The 23,244-nt window shown below is 42.9% G+C and overlaps 2 protein-coding genes across 2 annotated transcripts in view; both read left to right on the top strand.

Annotated features, from left to right (window-relative positions):
- Positions 1-1,013: 1,013 nt before the first annotated feature.
- LOC114661847 (zinc finger protein 14 homolog) lies at positions 1,014-8,491 on the top strand. Its single transcript, XM_028815059.2, has 2 exons — positions 1,014-1,667; positions 6,955-8,491. Exons 1-2 carry the CDS (start codon positions 1,286-1,288, stop codon positions 7,845-7,847), a joined length of 1,275 nt encoding a protein of 424 aa, XP_028670892.2. The 5' UTR covers positions 1,014-1,285; the 3' UTR covers positions 7,848-8,491.
- A 7,272-nt stretch (positions 8,492-15,763) lies between these two features.
- Positions 15,764-23,244, top strand: part of LOC114661851 (zinc finger protein 343-like) — a 16,584-nt gene continuing 9,103 nt past the window's right edge. Inside the window, exon 1 of the mRNA XM_028815064.2 lies at positions 15,764-16,335. Coding sequence (XP_028670897.2) covers positions 15,816-16,335 — 520 coding nt within the window. The 5' untranslated portion in view covers positions 15,764-15,815. The remainder of the gene's footprint in view (positions 16,336-23,244) is intronic.

Here is a 23,244-nt window from a genome sequence, read left to right as displayed (position 1 = left end):
GGGAGCAATCCTCTGGAAACACCTGCAGAAGCGTTAGGAGAAGAGGTGACATGTCTGCCCCAGTGAGATAAGCAGTGCAAGGTAGATCTAAAAAAGCATCAGGGGCCCCATGAGCAAGAGCAGATTACTTAAGCATCCAAGATGGGTTAAAATATAATGGTGAAGTTACTGAGCAGCCATCTTTTAACCATCTTGTATTTTGTTCTGAGGTCTTCATTTGTGATGATATCAATTTTGTAGTCTTGTCCTATTACATTTGTTCCCTTGTTTACTCAGTTACGTTGACTCCTACTGTAAGTCCCTGTGGGTAAAAGTGTCTGATAAGCAAATAAATGTAAATGGAAAGCATTCAGTGCCTAGATTTATTTTTCTTACCTAACAGCTCCATTTTCCTAGTATTTCTTTTAAAGGTTCACCATGTTTTATATCAAATTAAATGACTCCTAGTTTTTTTTTTTTTTTTCAGATTTCCCACAACTCTTTGTTAATAAGCGCATCCTTCAGTTCAACCAGAATTCTTTTCGGTACGCGATTCGCTATTTACTGCGGTGGGTTGGCACCCTGCCCAGGATTGGTTCCCTGCCTTGTGCCCTGTGTTGGCTGGGATTGGCTCCAGCAGACCCCCGTGACCCTGTGTTCGGATTCAGCGGGTTGGAAAATGGATGGATGGATGGATTCGCTATTTAATGGAGAGAACGGATCGATTTTATCCGTGTCCTTGACTATTTTGAGGTCCTGTCCAGTTTAGGTTCTCCACGTCACACAGTTTTCTCCGCTCAGGAATACAATAAAGGTTTACATCTCTTGGGGAATTGATTACCGTGTTTTGTTTAGGTCTTCACTGTGTTCATTAACAGGTTCGTGATTAATCGCCTTACTTTTGCTGCCTTGATTCAACACAAGCCGATCGTTTTCACTACGCGTACTTTTTGAACCCTTTCGGATCCACTCTTGTCATTCCGTAATGACGTCTAACGTGCGCGACCGCAGTGGGCGGACATATTTGGTAGGGAAAAGGTCTTTTGCTAGCCGTGTTTCTCAGGCGATGTCACTGTGTCTTAAAACGGAAAAATATCCTAACCTACACAGTTATAATATGCAACATCCATCTATTTACCGCTTAGTTAAATTTTAGAGTCGCTGCTTGTCGTAGCCTGAGTTTAGCCCAGCAACACTGGAAAGGAGGCAGGAACCGACCCTGGAAGGGGCACGAACGTGCACAGCGACGTTATTCATCCTAAGTGTGTTTTCATCTGGAAAAAAAGACGCGTTTGGAAACCTCAAAATGGTAGACAGGGTAGCCGCCGGGGTGTTGAAGAAGCAACTAACCTCATTCAGGGTGGCTCTCGACAGCGTCCTGGTCAACTTCACCCAGTTCGTAGACAGCCGCTTCGCCGAATTCCAGCTCGAACTCTCCGTTAAAGAGCGGGAGATTGACAGTCTCAAGTTTCAGCTGGAGATCTCCCGGAGCGAACTGAGGGAAATGAAAACACACCTGCGCGCAGTCGGCCGGCTTCTCACCCGGCCGACAGCCAAAGGAGTCAAGGAAGGCTTCGTGAGTGGCGACCATAGACAGACTGTGGGCTCCGAACCGAGAGGGGGATTCCGAGCGCGCGGCTGGAAGACTTCGGTGCAGGAGGCGTGGGGCGGACAGAGCACCGCAGAAGGTGAGTGAATGATGTCCCCGGTTTGAGGCTTAACTGCCCACCCTGACGACCCGACTAAGCGATTATTTCTTATTTGGCCGACGCTTTTATCCAAATTGATTACGCCATAAAAGCTATAATTGCGCACATTTTTGTCCTCAGTTGTATGACAGACCGGTGACGTGACTTGCTCTTGATCACACAGTGTGAGTAGTGGGAAGTGAACCATGTGAGTCGACATGTCAGATACAATTGGTCACACAGTGTAAATAGTGAGTTCTGCACCTACGACCTCGGGGTTTGAAGCCCAAAGCCTTAAATACTGTGCCACGCTTCTTGATAATAAAAAAGCAAACAATTAGAGAATGCCTGTCTATGTACTGTTATGTATTTGACTGAATCCTTTCTTCAAGCGGACTTACAAGATTGGGATTTTTTACAGTTCAGACTGTTTCATGCTTTTTTTATTTTTTAAACAGACTATTTCCATGGCTTCTTGTTGGTCACAGTGTGAGTGGGAGCTGAACTTTCATCCTTTGGGTTTAAGGCCCAAATACCTTAGCCACTGCTGCACAGTCAAGATAGTAAAAGTGCACCACACCTTATAATGAACTGCATAAATATGATAATAAAAAGTCGAAAAACCTGTGGTGGTACTTCTCTGAAAGGAACTCTATAAAACACATTGATGGCATTCTTGCTGCAAGGTGCTGTAAAAACACACTGATGGGTTTTAATTAACGGGGCATCATCTACAACGTGTTATGTAACACATTATGAGTGATTAGTATAATTCTGCTGGTGGTCTTTAAGAGCCCGAACTAATGTAAAAAATGTGGACACCCATTCAGTTTACGTTTTTTTTTTCTGCTTTTTTCAAAGGAAAAGGTAACTTAAACAACATTCAGAGAGAACAAACACAAAAATGTGACGTACAGTGGATTCAGAAAGTATTCAGACCCTTTCGCATTCTGCACCAGGCATTGTGCATTGATTTATTTTTTAAAGGGTAAATGTGCCATTTTTGCATCATTCTACACTCAGTAATAAAATGAAAACATGTTTTCGGAATGGTTTCAATTTTTAAAAAAAAATGAAAATCTGAAATTTCAATAGGTATTCCAACGTTTTCACTTCAAATTGTGGTCATGTGCATCCTGTTTGCTTTAATTCTCCTTAAGATGTGTCTAGAACGTGATTGGAGTCAAACTGAACTAATCTGAACATTATTTACAAAGGCACACACCTGTTATGTAAGGTCCCGCCATTCACACTGGATGTCAGGACAAAAACCTAAGCCATGAAGGAACTCTCTGTAGACCTCCATAATCAAATTGTGGTGAGGCACAGGTCAGAACAAGGGAATACAACCATTTTTAAAGCATTTTGAGTGTTCTCAGAAGCACAGTGTCCTCAAGAACCCAGGAACCTTCCTTTGGTCAGCCATCCAGCCAAACTGCGTAACTGGGCAAGAAGGGCCTTAGTTAAGGATGAGGTGACCAAGAACCTAATGCTCAGTCTAACACAACTTTAGAAGTCCTCTGCTGAGAACCTGTCGGTTGTTGGACCATCTCAGCAGCACTTCATCAATTAGGCATTTATGGTAGAGTGGCCAGACAGAAGCCACTCTTGAGTAAAAAAGGCATAAGACAACCTGCTTGGAATTTGCCAAGTGGCATTTAAAGGACTCTGATCTGATGTGACAAAAAGTTAAATACATTTTGGACCAAAATCTTTAAATGCCTTTCAGACAGCCTTGGTGTCACAATCCCTCCTAACCCATTAACAGATGTGTTTGGTGGGCTCACAGAGGGGCTTAAAGTAGAGGAGGGCAAACAAACTGTAATGGCCTTTACTACACTATTAGCACGTAGACTTATTATTTTGCTCATCCTAACTCTCCTTTTTTAAGTCCAAGGGTAACTGATAGGGATGCACCGATACCGAAACGGGTATCTGGTATCGGCCTCGATACCACATTTTTTAAAGTACTCGTACTCATTAAAAGTCCCCCGATACCGGGGACCGATACCACGGTCTGAGAAATGTCTATGTTTGAGCGGCGTGTAAGGGGTTAATCACAGGCGCCGAGTGCCCGCCCCCAGGCCCCGGCTGCAGCTCAGAGCGGGGAGAAGGCAAGGTGAGGCGAGACATGTCAGCCGTGTGGAACTATTTCAAAGTGAATGAAGACGACAAAACAAAGGCGGACTGCAAATTGTGCTCAGCGAAATTGTCCAGAGGAGGCTCAAAAGGTAGCGCATTTAACACAAGTAATTTAATCAAGCACCTAAAATCCCAACACGACAACGAGTACAAAGAGTTTACCCACGCTTCTAAACCAACACAACCCACGCTGCAGCAAACTCTTGCAAGACCAGAGAAAATGTACAGAGACAATCCACGTGCTGTGAAAATAACACAGGCAATTATCGAGTACATTGCATTGAGTGACCAGCCACTCTCGGAGGTAGAAAATGTGGGATTCCTGCGTCTCCTCCATGTTCTGGAGCCCAGATATGATATCCCAAGCCGCCGCTACATGACTGACACGGAGCTGCCTAAACTACACGACTCCGTGAAAAAACATATCCACAGCCTACTGCAAGCCTCCTCTGCGTTTAGTTTCACCACGGATATTTGGACAAGCAGTGTTAGCCCCGTGTCGCTAATTAGCCTAACCTCCCAGTGGATAGACGAGAGTTTCTTGTTTTTTTTTGTTAAATTATATGACTAAAGCTGTTACCTGTAAATTTAAATCATGTTTTTATTAAGTACTCGGTATCGGCAAGTACTCGGTATCGGCGAGTACTGAAATGCAAGTACTCGTACTCGTTTTCCAAAAAAGTGGTATTGGTGCATCCCTAGTAACTGATGTCATATACTATCTGAAATTGAAAAAAATCAAATTCTCACTTAGAGGAAAAGTGCAAAACCTGGCAGGATCTGATCAATAACATTTTAGAATTAGCATTTAAATTGAAGAAGTGGATTCTCTCCCCTCTTTTTTCATTCTATTTATTTATTAATTTATCTGTTTATTTATTTTTACTAGTTTAAAGCTTTACTCTGTTGGCCTAGCTCTCTTTGTCATGGGTTGGGGTTTGGGGGGGGTTGATTTGCTTCAAACCTAGTTTTGTTAAACTTGACTTGCTTGTATGGAATGTTATTTGTTTTTAATCAAATCAATAAAATGCTTTTAAAAAAAATTCTTTGGGAAGAGCTCCAAGCATTATGTCTGGCAAAGACCAGGCACTACTCCTCACCTGCCCAATACCATCTCTACAGTGAAGCATGGTGGTGGGCAGCATCATGCTAAGGGTGTGCTTCTTAGCAGCAGGAACGAGGTGACTGCTGGGAATTGAGGTAAGGATAAATGCAATCAAATAGGGAGAGGACCTTAAAGACACCTACTGTGAAGTGGATGTGACTTCAGCCTGTGGGTGATGGTTCACCTTTCAGCAGGAAAATGACTCGTAGAATCCAGCCAAGACAACGATGGAGTGGCTTCGAGATAAGTCTCGGAGTGGCCAATCAAAGTCCAGAGTTACACCTCATAGAACATCTGAGTAGAGACATAAAGATGGCAGTTTACAGATTCTTCCCACCCATTCTAAAGGAGCTTGAGTGGCTCTGACAGGAAGAATGGGAGAAACTACCTAAATCCAGGTGTGCAAAACTTATGGAGGCTTACCCAAGAAGACAAAGCAGGAATTGCTGCCAAAAAGTACTGAATTAAGGGTCTGAATAATCCTATAAATGAGAGATTACAGTTTTCTTTTAGATTTTTAAAGCATTTTCAAGGCCTTTTGAAGCAATGTTTTTACTTTATCATTATGGGTTATTGAGTATAGATTGATGGGCAAAAATGACATATGTATCCTTTTAAACTCAAATCTACAACACAATAAAGTATGCAAAAAGTTAAGAGGTCTGAAACGTTGTATGCATCCAAACTAATTTTACTGGGTAGTCTTTTTCTGTATTTATATGCTTCCCCTTGACCATATTATTCGTACTTTTGGACTGGGTTATCATTTTTATGCAGATGATACTCAACTCTATTTCAATGTTAACAGTGGAACTTCATCAGAGCTTTCTCAGCTCACAACTTGCCTCAGTGAAATTAAAACCTGGATGGAGCAGAACTCTTTAAAATTAAACTGCAACAAAACTGAAGTCCTGCAAATTGGGACTAAAGTGTAACTTAATAAAATGAGCTCCTTCCCAGTCCGTCTTGGCGGTGATCTCATCAGACCTGCCTCTACTGCAAAGAATCGTGGTGTCATTTTTGATTCCTCCTTTTGTTATTCCGCCCACATAAATCACATTAAGAAACTTTCTTACTTTCACCTCTGTGACATGTCCCGCGGTCGCTCCTTCCTCTCCTTTTCTAATGCTGAGAAACTCGTTCATGCTTTTATCACATCCCACATCGATTATTGTAATTCCCTACTGGCAGGTGCCCCTTCTAATCTTATATCACAGCTCCAGCGTATTCAAAACTCGGCTGCAAGAGTCCTTACTCAAACTAGCAGCAGCGAGCACATCACACCCATCCTGCTCCACCTTCACTGGCTCCCTATGTCATACAGAATCAAATATAAAATCCTACTAATAACCTACAAAGCTTTAAATAACCTCGCGTCAAACTACATCAGTGACCTTCTCCATCACTATGTGTCTGTCCGCCCACCAAGATCCTCTGATTCTGGTAATCTTGTTGTGCCCCTCACTAATCTACACTCCATGGGTGATAGCAGGGTCTTCAGCTGTATAGCGCCCAGACTCTGGAATGACCTACCGAAATTAATAAGATCAGCTGACTCCATGGATTCTTTTAAAAAACAACTCCAAACTCATCTGTTCAGGAAGGCGTTTAGCTGTACTTGACTTTATTACCTTTCTCTCAGTTTACCTCCATGTCAAGATGCTCATGTAACCTGTGTGTGTGTGTGTGCGAGACCATCAATTATAGTGTCTGTTAGGCTTTTTCTCTGAATTTACTATCTTACTCTTCTTTATTTATCTGGTTTGTACAATGCTATATGATGTATGCCCTGCAGTTCTTCTTAAACTCTGTGAAGTGCCTTGAGCATGGGAAAGGCGCTATAGAAATAAAATTTATTATTATTATTAGAGGCTGTACAGTGACGTGTAAACATTTGGACACCCCAATCAATTTAAATGTTTTTGTATTTGTAAGTAAAAAGAAGTTAATGATTTGCACATGCATAAAAACATGACATAGTTATTAAATTTTTAATTATTCACTGAATTTAACAAATTTGCATTCTTTTTTTTAATTTAGATAAAAGTGAAGCTGCAGACCCCTGTGTAGAAACAGGGACCTCGACTTCAAGAACTTGCACACCAGAGAATCTTCTGGATCAGTACCATGCGACACACCTTGACGCTGCGCAACAGAGCTGCTCGACATGGAAAGACATAAAGCAGGAGACTGTCCGCTTTTCAGAATGCGAAGAGGAGCTGAGGACAGATGCCTATGAAACTCAGAAAAATGACCAGCAGCAGGCTGGCAGCATTGGAGAGGAGACCTACAAGATGGAATTGGACACTTCAGGCTGTGAGTCTTTGGGAAGAAAAGCCTTATTGGTAGTATCTGAAGATCACCGTGTTTGTTTCCGAAACGAGGATGTGCGGCTGGATTTCATGCAAGGCAACCTGCAGACGAACCCCGAGGATTGTGAACCAGGAAGAGGTTGCGTTGAAGAGGAGAGTGCCGAAAGAAGTCATCTCCTTCAGATTTCGGACAAGCTATTTTCCTGTCTAGAGTGCGGGAAAAATTTCAAATTGAAAAAATATTTACAGAACCATCAAAAAATTCACAATGAAGAGAAGCCATACAGCTGTATTGAGTGCGGACGGGCCTTCAGGCAGTTGATCAACCTGAAAACGCACCAGCGTATTCACACGGGTGAAAGGCCGTACAGCTGTGGGGAGTGCGGCAAGGCCTTCAACCAACTGCCTGCCCTGAAGACGCACCAGCGCATTCACTCTGGAGAGAAACCGTACCACTGTCCTGACTGTCAGAAGCGGTTTGTCACGGCGCAGATCCTGAGGCGGCACCAGAGGATTCACACCGGGGAGAAACCGTACATGTGCACAGAATGTGGGAAGAACTTCAGACTGTTAGGCGGACTTAAGAAACATCGGCTGATTCACTCAAGAGCACACATGTAAATAAGCCTGAAGCAAATGGTATCGTCTGTAGGTAACAAAGGTGTCCATGGGCCTTTAATAAATAGTATAAACTAAAAATCACCATAATTCCACCCTTATATCCTCCCTTCTGGTTGGAGTGCAAGTTCAAGAGAGTTTACTTCCATAAAAATATCCATATACTGTATGTATGTGTGTTTCAGTTACAGTATACTCTGTTGATGCACATCAGATAATGCTGCCACTGCCCACTGATCCAGCCTGGTTTGATTCTCATGGGGGTTTCCTTCTCTGTGGACTTTGCATGTTCTTTCCATTTTCAGGTAGGTTTCCTCACGCAGTCTAAACCCATGCAGTTCACTCTAAACTGACAGAATCGGAGTCTCTGTGATTTGTGATTGGATTAGCGTCCCGTTCAGATCTGATGCTGCCGCTCCAGCTTTCCACGATGGAAAACATGGGTTTAGAAAATCAACAGCAGAGAGAGAACAATAAAACGAGAAAGCAGCAGGCCGGCATCGTTACTTGTTTTCCTTTATTAATGCTGCTCATCATATAAGGCTTGACGTGCAATTACCTGCAACTTGAAACAAATTGGAAAATTTTCATAGGACTTTGTGCATGTGTATATAACCTAAATCGTACTATAAATTGATTTAAGAATATTTATAACATTTCGGGGGGGAATTCCTGGAGCTTATTTTGGCAGTGTTTGGTGCAAATAGGAACTGAAGGTAGACAGGGTAGGAATCGATCGCAATGGTGTACACAGTTTTACTCACAATGGCCAATTTTGAACTGACATATACAGGACCCTCCATAATGTTTTGGGACAAAGACACATTTTTCCTTTGGTTTACCCCTCTGCTCCACAGTTTAAAATTAAAAATCAGACAATTCAGATGTGATTAAAGCGCATATGTATTTCCAACTCTCACTTAAGGGTATCTGCACCAATAAAGCAATGAAATGCACCTGAATAATCACACACCTCTGACACCAATTGTCCCAAACATTATGGTGCCCTGAAATGGGGGGACCCGGTAGAAGAATTGTTGGGCACCCGAAATATATGCAAATACCCAGTTTTATTCTTGCCATCTTTGAAGGCAACTCTCCCAGCATGCCTCATACACTTTTATTCCTCGTGCATCTTGCACTTCTTCTTCCTCTTTTGTTGTGCCGCCAAAGCCAAACTGACCAATCGGATTGCCCAGAGGTGACTGGACACTGTGGAAGATCAGACAGACACCATGACACACAGAAGTCCAAAAACACAGCACTATCACTCCCAGTCTTTTCTTTCCTTCTTCTTTGCCGCTCTCACTCCTCCAAACACAAGCTCTGTCCTCTGCCACCCCGAGTCCAGCTCCTTGAGTGGAGTGACGAGGCCCCTTTTATAATGCACCCGCATGTGCTCCAGGTACTCCCTGATGACCTTCCTGCAGCACTTCCTGGTGTGGCGGAAGTACGGTAGTCCATGGCTCTGGAACCATCCTGGCAGTTGCCACGGGTCCCCACAGGGTTCTCATGCAATCCCAGAGGGCTGCCATCTTGCGTCCCGGGGGTGGGAATTTCCCCCTCTCCCGGTCACCTACTATCACAACACAGACCTTAGCGTTCTTTTATATCTCTATTGCGTTGGTTTGGACATGTGCAGAGTAGAGATGCTGAGTATATTGGGAGAAGGATGCTAAGGATAGAGCTGCCAGGGAAGAGGAGGAGAGGAAGGCCTAAGAGAAGGTTTATGGATGTGGTGAGAGAGGACATGCAGGTGATGGGGGTGACAGAACAAGATGACGAGGACAGAAAGATATGGAAGAAGATGATCTGCTGTGGCGACCCCTAACGAGATCAGCCGAAAGAAGAAGAAGAAGTGTATAAAATCAAATGTCTGTCCACTTTTCATGAGAGAACTACTTAATGGATTTAGATCGGTTTTTTTTTCTATAATTTGCTTTAACATTCCGGTTGATTTTGCGACTTCTCTCATCGCGCTAAGAATCAAAGTTCGCTTGCAGCAGCATGCTAATCCGAGAGAGAGGCAGGGGGCCGGGGCTGAAGCGTGACGTCAGGAGTGGGGACCTGGGTGGGGCCCTCCTCACTGTCCTGTTTCACTAATACACAGACGGAGCCACAGGGGACGGCTAGTAGTTGATAAATATGATACTGTAATACATATATGATCTGTCAGGACTGGTAGAAAAGAAAATAAACACAACTATGAAAAAGCCAACATAAAAAAAATGGAGTTTTAAAGAGATCCTGGTGTATTTCTATTGGTTAAACATTCCAGAGTTTTGATATATAACAGCAAAAGTCCCTCTGACCACTTCTTTTATGCTTATCTCTTGAAATAATGACCACATTAGGGTTTAAGAAGTTAACATTATGACTGGGATTATTAGAAGACAATCGCTCCAGAATGTTTTACCAAGCTTTATATGCCATTTGTAGTATTTTAAAATCAATGATAAGGGACACAGGTAACCAGAGTAACAAGGACTGGTGTGCTCAGATATTTTTATTGGTTAAGTTTCTTGCTGCTGCATTTTAGATTAGCTGCATCTGATTGATGTCTAAATCAGGTAGTCCTGCTAGGAGTGTATTACAGTAATCTAGTTGGCTGAAAGCAGAGGCATGGATTATTTTCGAAATACATAGTGTAAACATTGTGTCCAAACAACGACAGTCAAATCTACTTACTCCATTTGTGTGTTATAACTCTGCCTTGAGGGTGTATGCGGATAGTAACATCATCACGTATACATACACAGTGCAATGAAATTCATTACTTTTAAAGACTGGCTTGCCATTTCATGCCAGGGAAATGCCTGGTTGCACCAAAACCATGAATAATGCAGTAATGGAAGGACAGGCACAACCATGGGGCACTTGTCTGCACACCCTGATCCACGGCCTGTATTGACTTACAAATTAGCCCAACTGTCATGCAGTACCACAAGAAAATTCACATCAGAGAAATTCCAGATGTTCAACTGACAGTGAGAGTCCTAAACCAGTGCTAATCACTATGCAGCAATACAGGGCGGTCCAGATCTAATTATGCAACTGTTCGACTGATAACCGTCTCCCTGCCATTTTGGAATGCAGGGCAGGTGCTGCCATCTATCGGCAACAAAATGAATTTTAAGTGAAATCTCTATGTGCAGGGAAGGTGCTGTGAATTCTCTGTGTAATAAACCTAATAGGTTATAGCGTAATGAAAATTGCATAATTGGATCTGGACCACCCTATATGTATTTAATACATTTCTTTAATATATACAGTGGCTCAGTGGTTAGTCTGACTTAGAATAATAGACTGGTCACTGTCATCCCACATGAGACATAGTGTGTGTGTATAATTAAGATGGCATGGTGTCCTACAGTTTCAACGTAAATATATTGCTGTAACACCACTAGTTGCCTATGATGAAGTTCATGCAAATAAAACAGCAAAAAAAAATCTAAACTTTGGACTAACGGTACAAGTATTTCTTCAACAGCTGACAAACAACTAATTTAGCGTAAAGCGTGTGGGATATCGTTTTATACTATTTCAACGTCAGTGATTGCGAATATGTTATTTTTGATATTTTAATAGGGATCTAGCCCTCTAAGGACCTCTATCAGAGGATGAAAATGACATTTCTGTTACTATCCTGAATATTTAGACTTTAAACATTTAAATTGAACCACAGATTTTAGTATTCCTGAAATCTGACGCAAGTATTCTTGTTTATACTTCTTTCTCATGAAGTAAATCATTACATGTCTTAAGACCGCCAGCTTATGTTTGAAGTTTATTATTGTTAACCTTCTGGAAGTGACTCTAACGGGGCTAGGACCACCACTAAAGAATCAGATGTCAAAAATACTACATTCGTGATCAACAACACAATTTTTTTTCGAAATTGTATTAAAAAGTATTAACTTTGAACCCCTTTCATCTCTTTATGGGGTGAATCCCTGGGGTCGGTTGATGCTCCTTCTGATCATTCTTTATCTTAGGGCTTTGGTTTCCTACCCAAAATACGATTCAAAAAATCGTCTAAAAAATTGCGTTTTTAGGGTTTAGGGGGCCAAAAATACGGGGAAGCCCCAAAAAGCTCGACGTCTTCGGTAACTAAATTTTAAAACCAGCCAACTTTATATGATACGTGGGGATTTTCTCGAGTCAGGAAAAAAAATGATTACATAGCGTTTATAAGAACCTCTTATAACCACAAAAATACAGCATTTAAGAAAATATAAAACACCACGCAGTAAAACAGTAACGGTATGCTGTATGTGCTCGGTAAGGGTCTCTACTGAACAGCGACCCTTGCCGTTGTACTTACGAAACTACTAAAATCCAAAATGGATTTTGGGAGAGGGATAACGGTTTAAAAATTACTAAGGCGTCCCTTCCAGGGTTAAATCTTGCACTGTACTCGACACTAACGATAGCCTGCGGCCACCGCTAATGCTAATTTGGAATAAAACAGAACTGGAAAACGAATGAGTTACATACTTAACTGTTAGGATGGGCTGCGGTTCCTCTGCACTGAATTATATTACGTGCATTTGATTTGAAATAAATGGACAATGAAATAAACGGAATATTTTAACACGTTGGCCCGCAGGAAAGGTATGCCTTGACCGCCGTTCTGCAGAGAAGTGTGCTTTCACGAGTCGTCTTTCTCGAGTGCGTTTTCACGAGATGATTGACAGGCGCCCACTTTCTGAGAAGAGGGGTGTGTTCTTGGACACATTCATTTAGGGCGTGGTTTTCGAAATGATTGACATGTACGTGTTCTTGCGCTAACAAAACAGGTGTCAGAAATTAAAGGTTACGGTGTGTTGACGTCATTTCCTGACCCGACGGCGCCTGCAGCCCACATTTTTAAAAGGTAAGTTTGACTTTCGCGCTCGATCACAAAGTTGGAGAATCTCAGCGTACTTTTCAAAATGTTTATGGGTGGAAGGCAACTTCTGGTACACTTAAACTATGCAGAAATACAAGAGAAAAGTTTTAAAATTTTCACTTTATTTTCATCGTGTGATTATTAGTGGGAAATAATAGAGCCGCTCTTCCATTTTTTTAAATAATCTTTATTGTAATAATATCAAATTCACGCTACATCAGTTACTGAATAATTTTAAAATATATATAGATTATTAGTAAAATAAATTATAATTAAGAGGACATTTGAATATGTCATTAGGTTTTTTTAATTCACAGGGAATACTGCTGAACATGTAATAATTAAACATAGTATGTTTACATTTTAATACTGTAAATAATTTGCTCTAATACACACAAATGGTTTTGTGCTACAAAAAGCATCACAAATGGATATTGCAGCTTTCCATGCATTGCTGCGCATGTCTGGCACAGAATAAATACAACGCTCACTAGATGTAAAGTGACCTCTGGCATTTTGCATCAGGGATTAGAAACGATTTGATTTTTTATTTTGTTTTGTTCAGAACGGAGATTGTATTTTTACATTTCTGCTCCGGTGTTCCTGCCTCGTTTCTCTCGTCAGTGAGCGGAATGGACGAAATGAAAGAAGTAAATCTATTGGCGTTCTCTGCCTTTGCTGATAAGCTACCTTGTTTATGGGGACAAACACTCTTAAAAATGACGGCGCCAGAGTGGTTCTTCAGAGCGATGCAGCAAGGGAACTATTTTGAGTTCTCAGGATGACCATCCACATGAAAGATCTAGAAATAACCTTTCATTTATTTGCTCCGCCCGCTTAGATGTGAAACAGGACAGCGAGGAGGGCCCTGCCCGGCTCCCTACTCCTGACGTCACGCCTCACCCTCCCCTCGGCCCGCAGCCTCTTTCTCGAATTCGCGCTGATAATTCGGTGCCACAACCGAACTCTGATTCTTAGCGCGATGAGAGAAGTCGTAAAATCAGCCGGAATGTTCAAGCAACTTATAGGAAAAAAAGATCTAAATCCGTTAAGTAGTTCTCTCATTCTAACTAAGCGGAGTGAAGGTTACGCCCCGAGGTAGTTAGTGAGGAGGGCCCCCCTCCCCTCCCCGCCGCCCAATGAGTCTCTGTCGGCTTCGCGCTGATAAATCGGTACAGCAAACGAACTATGATACTTACGCGATGAGAGAAGTCGTAAAATCAATCGGAATGTTCAAGCAAATTATAGAAAAAAAAGATCTAAATCCGTTAAGTAGTTCTCTCGTGAAAAGCCGACAGACGTTGGATTTTATATTTCAATTAAGAGAAATTTAGATCTGCAACAGGTTCCATACAGTAAATAGCAATAAACAGATTTGTGAATTACCAGTGGGCCATGGTTTTAAAAGGACTCTTGCTGAATACAATCGTAGGCTGAGTTCGGTTTTTCTTAGGCTGCCTAGCAGGATGCTAATATATTATCATACATTAAAGATTTCGGTTTTTCCACATATTCGGAAATACCAACTAAAAAAGAACCAAAAAAATAACAAAGTATCTTTAAGGATTCAGGATTTTGAAGAGTGCTCCTACAGTGTTAAATCAAAGAAATATATATTTATTTACTAAGCACATTTAATTACAGTAGTCTGCATTGTCCATCCATCCATTATCCAGCCCGCTATATCCTAACTACAGGGTCACGGGGTGTGCTGGAGCCAATCCCAGCCAACACAGGGCGCAAGGCAGGAAACAAACCCCAGGCAGGGTGCCAGCCAACCTCAGGGTGCACACACTAGGGGCAATTTTGGATCGCCAATAGTCTGCATTATTTAGATAAAAAAAACTGCTGTAATCTATACAAATAAAAATGAATTAAACATTTATTAAAAACTTAAATGAAAGAATCGTGAGGCTATAACTGTAACTGCCTAGCATACCTCCATCATTGGACAAAAATAGATAGAGAGAAATGTATTTGTCCCCAGTGGGAAATTTATCTTTTTACAGAAGCTCTTTAAATAAATAACCACATAGATAGGTAGATGAGTAAGTAAATAAATATGCACACACACACTTTGGCCTGGACGGATGCCAGAATGACTATAAAGCAAGAAAATTTAAAAGAAAGAAAATGTCTGATTTGGCAGTGCCAGTCCCAGTGAGGCGCTATACTGTACAGGCTGTTGGTATAAAGGAGCCCCAGTTGCTTTTCTTGACACACTTCTGCTGAATGATTTGTTGGCTGGTCGTTCATTAATTACCTTAATTGTCAGCGATCCAAGCTCCTTTATGTTCTGTTGAGCACCATTGAACAGCATATGGTACAGAAATTCATACACTCAGTGAATTTTTTGGTATTAGTTGAGAAAGCCCAGTCCTGCTTCTAAAATGAAGGCCTGTACACATCAGTAAGTAACGGCCACACTCTCGAGTCTAAGATCTCCTTAAGTATGTGGCTTATTGCACCTTAATGCTGAATTAAGTGGGTTCGTAAACAAACAGATGAAATGGATCAAAACTGTTGTGGAATAGCCATCCATTCATCCACTGAAGCTGGAGCTCATTCTGCCTGCATCTGGCACAAGGCAGGAACCAGCAGAGTGAATGGGGCAGTGGCCCACCGTGGGTGACGTTCACCCATATGGTACTAGTTTAGAGTTTCGTTTCAGCCCGAGCTGCATGTCTTTGCCACCTGACTTATAAACTCCAGACAGGCCGTGATCAGCCTGGGATCTGGACTCCCATTTCTGTGCTAGCCATTGCTCCACTATGCTGTTTATAAATTATTTATGCAGTTATTGGTTTTGCCTAAAGTACCTTTAATTTCACGTAAAACAGTCTACACTTTCAGTTTCATGTTGTTAACTACATTTTTTTACAGGTAATGATTTACAGTGTAAAATTTCTCCAATTTGTTATTTAATTTACATTTCTAATAATAATAAATGAGGATGTTCAGTTCAATGCTTGCACCTTCTACCAGTACCAGCGTCTACCTCCATGTGACTCACAGGTGTCAGCCACTCAGGTTTTCATCATCTTGTTTTTCTTTTAACAGCGCTGGCCACCATTAATCCAATGCGAAGACGGCTGGATTCAATTTCTCTCCTTGAATCTGTCGAAGGCATCTCACAGTCAGATTCCATGGCAGGAAAGTCGGAGCGAATCGCCACCGCCACCTTCAAGCAGAAGATGGCTTTCCACAAGAGTGCCCTGGACATCCTGCTAAATAAATTAATGGAAGCGATGGACAATAAGTGCGCTGATTTCCAGGCAGAGCTCCTCAGAAAAGAGAAAGAAATCGCCAGCCTGAAGCTGCAGCTGGAAATTTCTCGGCAGGAACTAAGAATTGTGCGGGGACGGACAAGCTGTGGAGCCCTGTGCCCGGAAGATTCTAGATGTCATGGGAGTGGAGACCTGAGAGGATCCTTCAGAGATTTAGAAAGTAAAGATGGGATGGATGACACTCCTTGTGCTAGCACCAGCCTGCTGGATCAGAAGGAGGGGGACGAATGGGTGACAGCGGTTGATGGTGGCGGCCAGATGCAGGATCTACCAGTTATCACTCATGTATGGGGAAACTGGAAAGGAGGTCAAGGTAAGTCTGAAAATAAGAGCAAGCTAACTGCTGGATTCACAGTTCACACTTGTCCATTCATCTGTCCATTGAATGGTTTCGCTAGTCGAGTCAAAACCTTTCCCATTACTAGCAGATGTAAGGGAGGAACCAACCCTGGATGGAGTGCCAGTCCATCACAGGGTAGAGTTACGAACACATCGATGCTTAGAGTCTCCGGGGCACATCTTTGAGAAATGTTAAATCCACAAAGACTTGGGGTAGAACACCCATCTCCTCAAAGACCGAAACCAAGCAGAATTTGAGTGTGAAGCAGCATTGCCACCACCGCCATGTTGTCCACATGCATGTCTATGTATTCCATAAATAATTCATCTCTTCATGTTGAAGAGTAAATGAGTGTGGGTACAACTTTCAGGACTAGCTGAACCCAAGTCCACCATTGTTACACAGGAGCCTCACTTCTTATACTCGGAGACAACAGGCAAATTAGAAACCCTGCTGTATAGCATATTTTATAATTCACAGGTTATGACAGATGATTATTATGGTTGAAATCAAACCAATACAAACTGAATTATAATTCCTAGTGTGTTGCTACACCACCTTCCATCATTTGCAAGCACAGGCTACTGCCGTCTGGTTAGCATCTGCCAGAGCTTCCTCACTACACTGCTTCTATAACAATGGACTTTGGAGAAGGTGCTCCATAGTTTGATGTCTGCATTCTCATTTCTCAGGTTGACTGGACAGTTCCCACCTTCGCATGTTGATTCACAACCTGTCAACACCCGTTCAAAATCTGTTCAGTGCCTTCCACGTCATCCAGTTGTGATCAGAACCAGTGGGCAGTCATTCAGCTCCAGTTCCTCCATATGGTGTTGTCCATTGTTATCATCCATCTAGCAGTCAACATGCGGAGACTGCTCCAGTTGGCCAGCTTTTGACAGAAAATATTTCTGGGATTTCCAGTGTTGTCTTGGTGGTTTGTGGTCATATAGCATGTGTTGTGGGTCCATGACTTGGTTTACCATTTCAACCCAGCTTGTTACTGTCTGTCTGACGTCCGTTGGGTTGATACCATCAAAAAGGTAAAGTATCTTGATGTTTGTTAGCTTGAGACAGCCAGTGATGCAATGATTAAGAGTAGGAGGGTGTGTTTAGTGATGCTGCATCACAGCGCCAGAATGAAATCCCGACTGCGACACTGCCTTTGTGGTACTTATGTGTATTTGCATGGAGTTTTTCCCTGGATGATTGATTTATTATTTCATATGCCATAGACATAAAGGTTAACTTTATTAGAGATTTTAAAGTGGTCCGGTGTAAGTGTGCCCCCTGGTGCTTGTCTACATGTGGCACCCTAAATCTAGTGCCAAACCCCCCAGGTTATCTGACCAAGTGTACAGATTTGAAAAAATTTGACAAGATGCCACGCAGTCCACATTCATGTTTTAATGGGGCCGAGTTGTACCCAATGCCCGTGACATTGAGAAAAGGGCATTTCACCACTGTCTTAAAGATTTGGTTTTCTTTGTCCAATGAATGGATCTGATTCTTTGTTTGTTAGAGAATCTTTTGCCGTGTGCCTCAGATCACATTAAACAACATGTCACTTGATACATTGCCCTCATCCACCCATCTATGCATCCTCTTCTGCTTATCCGAGGTCGGGTCGCAGGGGCAGCAGCTTGAGCAGAGATGCCCAGACTTCCCTCTCCCCAGCCACTTCTTCTAGCTCTTCCAGAAGAATCCCAAGGCATTCCCAGGCCAGCCGAGAGATATAGTCCCTCCTGCGTGTCCTGGGTCTTCCCCGGGGCCTCCTCCTGGTTAGACGTGCCCGGAACACCTCACCAGGGAGGCGTCCAGGAGGCATCCTGATCAAATACCCGAGCCACCTCATCTGACTCCTCTCGATGCGGAGGAGCAGCGGCTCTACTCTGAGCTCCTCCCGGATGACTGAGCTTCTCACCCTATCTTTAAGAGAGAGCCCAGACACCCTGCGGAGGAAACTCATTTCAGCCGCTTGTATTCGCGATCTCGTTCTTTTGGTCACTACCCATAGCTCATGACCATAGGTGAGGGTAGGAACATAGATCGACTGGTAAATTGAGAGCTTTACTTTGCGGCTCAGCTCCTTTTTCACCATGACAGACTGATGCAGCGCCCACATTACTGCGGACGTCGCACCGATCCGCCTGTCAATCTCACGCTCCATTCTTCCCTCACTCGTGAACAAGACCCCGAGATACTTGAACTCCTCCACTTGAGGCAGGATCTCGCTACCAACCCTGAGAGGGCACTCCACCCTTTTCCAGCTGAGGACCATGGTCTCGGATTTGGAGGTGCTGATTCCCATCCCAGCCGCTTCACACTCTGCTGTGAACCGATCCAGAGAGAGCTGAAGATCACGGCCTGATGAAGCAAACAGGACAACATCATCTGCAAAAAGCAGTGACCCAATCCTGAGTCCACCAAACCGGACCCCCTCAACGCCCTGGCTGCACCTAGAAATTCTGGCCATAAAAGTTATGAACAGAATCGGTGACAAAGGGCAGCCCTGGCGGAGTCCAACTCTCACTGGAAACGGGTTCGACTTACTGCCGGCAATGTGGACCAAGCTCTGGCACCGATCGTACAGGGACCGAACAGCCCTTATCAGGGGGTCCGGTACCCCATACTCTCGGAGTACCCCCCACAGGATTCCCAGAGGGACACGGTCGAATGCCTTTTCCAAGTCCACAAAACACATGTAGACTGGTTGGGCAAACTCCCATGCACCCTCCAGGACCCTGCTAAGGGTATAGAGCTGGTCCACTGTTCCGCAACCAGGACGAAAACCACACTGTTCCTCCTCAATCCGAGGCTCGACTATCCAATGGACCCTCCTCTCCAGGACCCCCGAATAGACTTTTCCAGGGAGGCTGAGGAGTGTAATCCCTCTGTAGTTGGAACACACCCTCCGGTCCCCTTTCTGAAAGAGGGGGACCACCACCCCGGTCTGCCAATCCAGAGGCACTGTCCCTGATGTCCATGCGATGTTGCACAGACGTGTCAACCAAGACAGCCCTACAACATCTAGAGCCTTGAGGAACTCCGGGCGTATCTCATCCACCCCCAGGGCCCTGCCACCAAGGAGTTTTTTGACCACCTCGGTGACCTCAGTCATATACATTGCCCTATATGCCCTAAATCTGTTTCTTTTGTTGGGCCTGTGGGTTGATATTTTTAGCCAGAACATATAGGTAAAACTTTTATGAATTAACATGATAATGGGGTGGCATGCTGCGGATCTGACATTCTGTGTCTGATTTCCATGCCTGATCAATGTCTCTGTTGAGTTTTCCAGTTCTCTCTGTATCTAGATGGGTTTTCCTCTGGTACCTCTAGTTTTCCCACCCCATCCCAAAAATGTTCAGGATAATTGAATTGGTGACTCTGAACTGGCACCATGTGGGTGTGAGTGGGCCCTGCAATGAACGAGCATCCCAATCCATCCATTGCTGGTTCCCACCATGCACTCCGTGCCCCTGAGATGGATTGAAGCCTCCACAACCAAAAGTTTTATACAACGGGGTTGAGGATGTTATAAGTGTGGGCTCAGAGTGCTGGGACAGGTTTACAAATAAATCCTTACATCCATCTATCTGACCTGCTTATCCAGGGCAGGGTTGCAGTGCATAGAAAACCTAGGGTGGACCTGTACAGGGCGTAAGTCAGTCACAGGGTGAAAACACACATACACACACACACACACTTAAACTACAATTAATTTAGCAATGCCAGTCCACCCAACCTGCATGCCTTTGGGTTGTGGGAAGAAACTGAAGTCCCCAGGGGCCATGGGAAGAGCACGCAAGCACCACACAGTGAACACGAAGGTTTCAATCCTCAGTCTTTATACTGTGAGGCAACAGCACATCCACTGTGCCACCATGTTTGCAAATGCATTACTAACTTCACAAAATATGAATTACATCATGCATACACATAAAGACCCTAATTTGTTTAAACACCGATGTATTCAATCTGCAGAGGCTTGAATTATCTTCTAGTAATTTTTTTACACATAAAATGGTTTGCCTTTTTTCGTCAACTTTGAACAACTTTCACTTCCTTTCCAGTACCCACTTGCAATTTCAAAATTGTAGAAAGAGTAAGGAAACTTCTTTTCTTTTTTTTTCTCAAAGTAGTTTTCCTTGTGGTTTCAATGTTCTCATCAAAGCCACCAAGTTCAGGAGGTCACCTAATTCTTTGCTCAGAGAGACACTTCTTTGCTTATGTTCTACTGAATTTATTGAATCTTAACTCGATACGGTGAGCAGTAAGCTGTGCTGGGCTCTTTTTACCAACACCTAAAATTAGACTAACCACATTCAGTAAATGGCTGTCTGAGTTAATTTGGCAATCCTACATGAAGCACTAAGGGGGAAGATATTGAGAAATAACATAAAAGTTTAGCCCGGCAACCGTTAACTGAACCTTTTTGTGTTAAGTCATCTCCTGTCCTAACAGCACTGGACTAAATGCCACACTATAGCAGGACATGCGTAAAATGCCCAATAAAACTGGGTCTCCTTAGCACTGCCATTTAGCCTGACTTGTATGCCTTAGTGGTGGGATTGAAATCCAAAGTACCAGCAGAAAACTCACATGGCCACAGTGAGAACATGCAAGCTTCACACAGAGAGCTGAATAATTGTAAGGCAAGAATTGCGAGGCAGTGGAACTAAACACACACCACCACACTGCCCCCAGATAAATGCTTAGTCCATCCATCCATCCATCCAAGAGCCAAGTCCCAGCAACAAGACCTGGAACCCACCGTGAGCAGGCTAACAATTAGCAATGCACCGAAATGAAAATTCTTAGCCAAATTTCAGAAAACACTTGGCTGAATACTAAATACTTTTTTTTTTCCCCAATTGTTTTTTGTGCAAATGGCCTAAATGAACTCAATTTTCCTTCGATTCTTTGTTTTCATTAAATTCAAATTATTAAACTGCAAGATGTTGAAAAATCCTTTTTTTGTCATCATTTTTCAAAAAACATATTTAAAATTCTGAATAGAAAATATTGTTAATTAATAAATCCATAAATAAAATAGTAAAACGCTGTGTAGAATTAGCTTGGCGGGGGGCTTTGTCCGTTCCTTGGTTGGCAAGTCATACAGATCCACATTAATTACTGAAGGGATACTCCATCCAAAAATTATATCTATACATATTAATAAAAGGCAAAGCCCTCACTGACTGACTGACTGACTCACTCACTCACTCACTCATCACTAATTCTCGAACTTCCCGTGTAGGTGGAAGGCTGAAATTTGGCATGCTCATTCCTTACAGCTTACTTACAAAAGTTAGGCAGGTTTCATTTCGAAATTCTACGCGTAATGGTCATAACTGGAACCTGTTTTTTGTCCATATACTCTAATGGAGGAGGCGGAGTCACATATCGCGTCATCACGCCTCCTACGTAATCACGTGAACTAAAAACAAGGAAGAGATTTACAGCACAAGTCAAACGCGGGAACGAAGGTAAATGACGTTAATTTTTGAGTGTCTTTTAATACTGTGTAAGCATACATATTAACACATGTGCAATTAAACGTGTGCATTTACGGGGTGATTTCTCAGGCTTAAAAGCTCGCCTTTTATTAAAAAGGTAAATGCAAACTGTTTTCATTCTGAAGGGCACAAACCACGTTAGATTTCAGACGTTAAACGTGCAAAAATGTCGGTACACCAGATAAATAAGCACAACATATTATCAGTTGTATTGTATGCTTACAATACATATAGAGATGTGTTAATCGTTAACTAATATTATGGGATGGTGTTTTTCGACTCGCACCTTGATTTAAACGATTGCATTTCTTGGTGGGTTTGCGTAGCTTATTGTCAATATCTTTACACCTCTTTTTAAGACTTAATTTAAAAAGGTTTTCTTCTTAATTAAAATTTAAAAGCAATACTTCACCGCTGCGAAGCCCCTCTAGCGCTGACGTCCGAGGTTCGATTACCGTAAGCGAGTGCAGTGAGTGTGTACGCCTGATGAGCCAAGAATAAGTGGGAAAGACGTGTCGCGTACTCTTTGCATTATTTGACAGTAAACTATTTTCAATCATTCTATGATCTGCTTCTCACAACTGAAGGCACCGTGGCTGATGTTACCTCACTTGCTGGCCAACCATAAGCGTTACCTGGTAGGTAACCAGCCACTCACTTCACTCCCTTACGGGAATCGAACCTCGGAGGTTTTCTTTTCTTCTTAATTAAAATTTAACAGCAATACTTCACCGCTGCGAAGCCCCTCTAGCGCTGACGTCCGAGGTTCGATTACCGTAAGCGAGTGCAGTGAGTGTGTACGCCTGATGAGCCAAGAATAAGGGGGAAAGACGTGTCGCGTACTCTTTGCATTATTTGACAGTAAACTATTTTCAATCATTCTATGATCTGCTTCTCACAACTGAAGGCACCGTGGCTGATGTTACCTCACTTGCTGGCCAACCATAAGCGTTACCTGGTAGGTAACCAGCCACTCACTTCACTCCCTTACAGGAATCGAACCTCGGACGTCAGCGCTACAGGCGAAGCCCCTAAAATTGCGCCACGGCGTGTGGTTCGTTTATTTGACAACATGTAGATTGGGGTAATTACATTCACGGCATTCGTAGTCTGATTCACAATCTGTTTGTATGGGTGGTTACCTACCAGGTAATGCTTATAGTTGGCCAGCAAGTCAGCTCGAATAGATCACTCGAGTGAAGGCAGCTTCACAAAAAAACAGATCCTTAACAAACTGTTATTAGTATATTTTCCCTCAATTTAAAAAGGTTTTCTTTTCTTCTTAATAAAAATTTAAAAGCGGTACTTCGCCGGTGCGAAGCGTGTGGATTTGAGCGACTGACACATACAGACATATTCA

Source organism: Erpetoichthys calabaricus, chromosome 12 (assembly GCF_900747795.2).
Source record: "Erpetoichthys calabaricus chromosome 12, fErpCal1.3, whole genome shotgun sequence".
Lineage (NCBI taxonomy): Eukaryota > Metazoa > Chordata > Cladistia > Polypteriformes > Polypteridae > Erpetoichthys > Erpetoichthys calabaricus.
The sequence above is the reverse complement of the archived record's forward strand: the minus strand, read 5'-3'. Positions and strand labels throughout refer to the sequence as shown.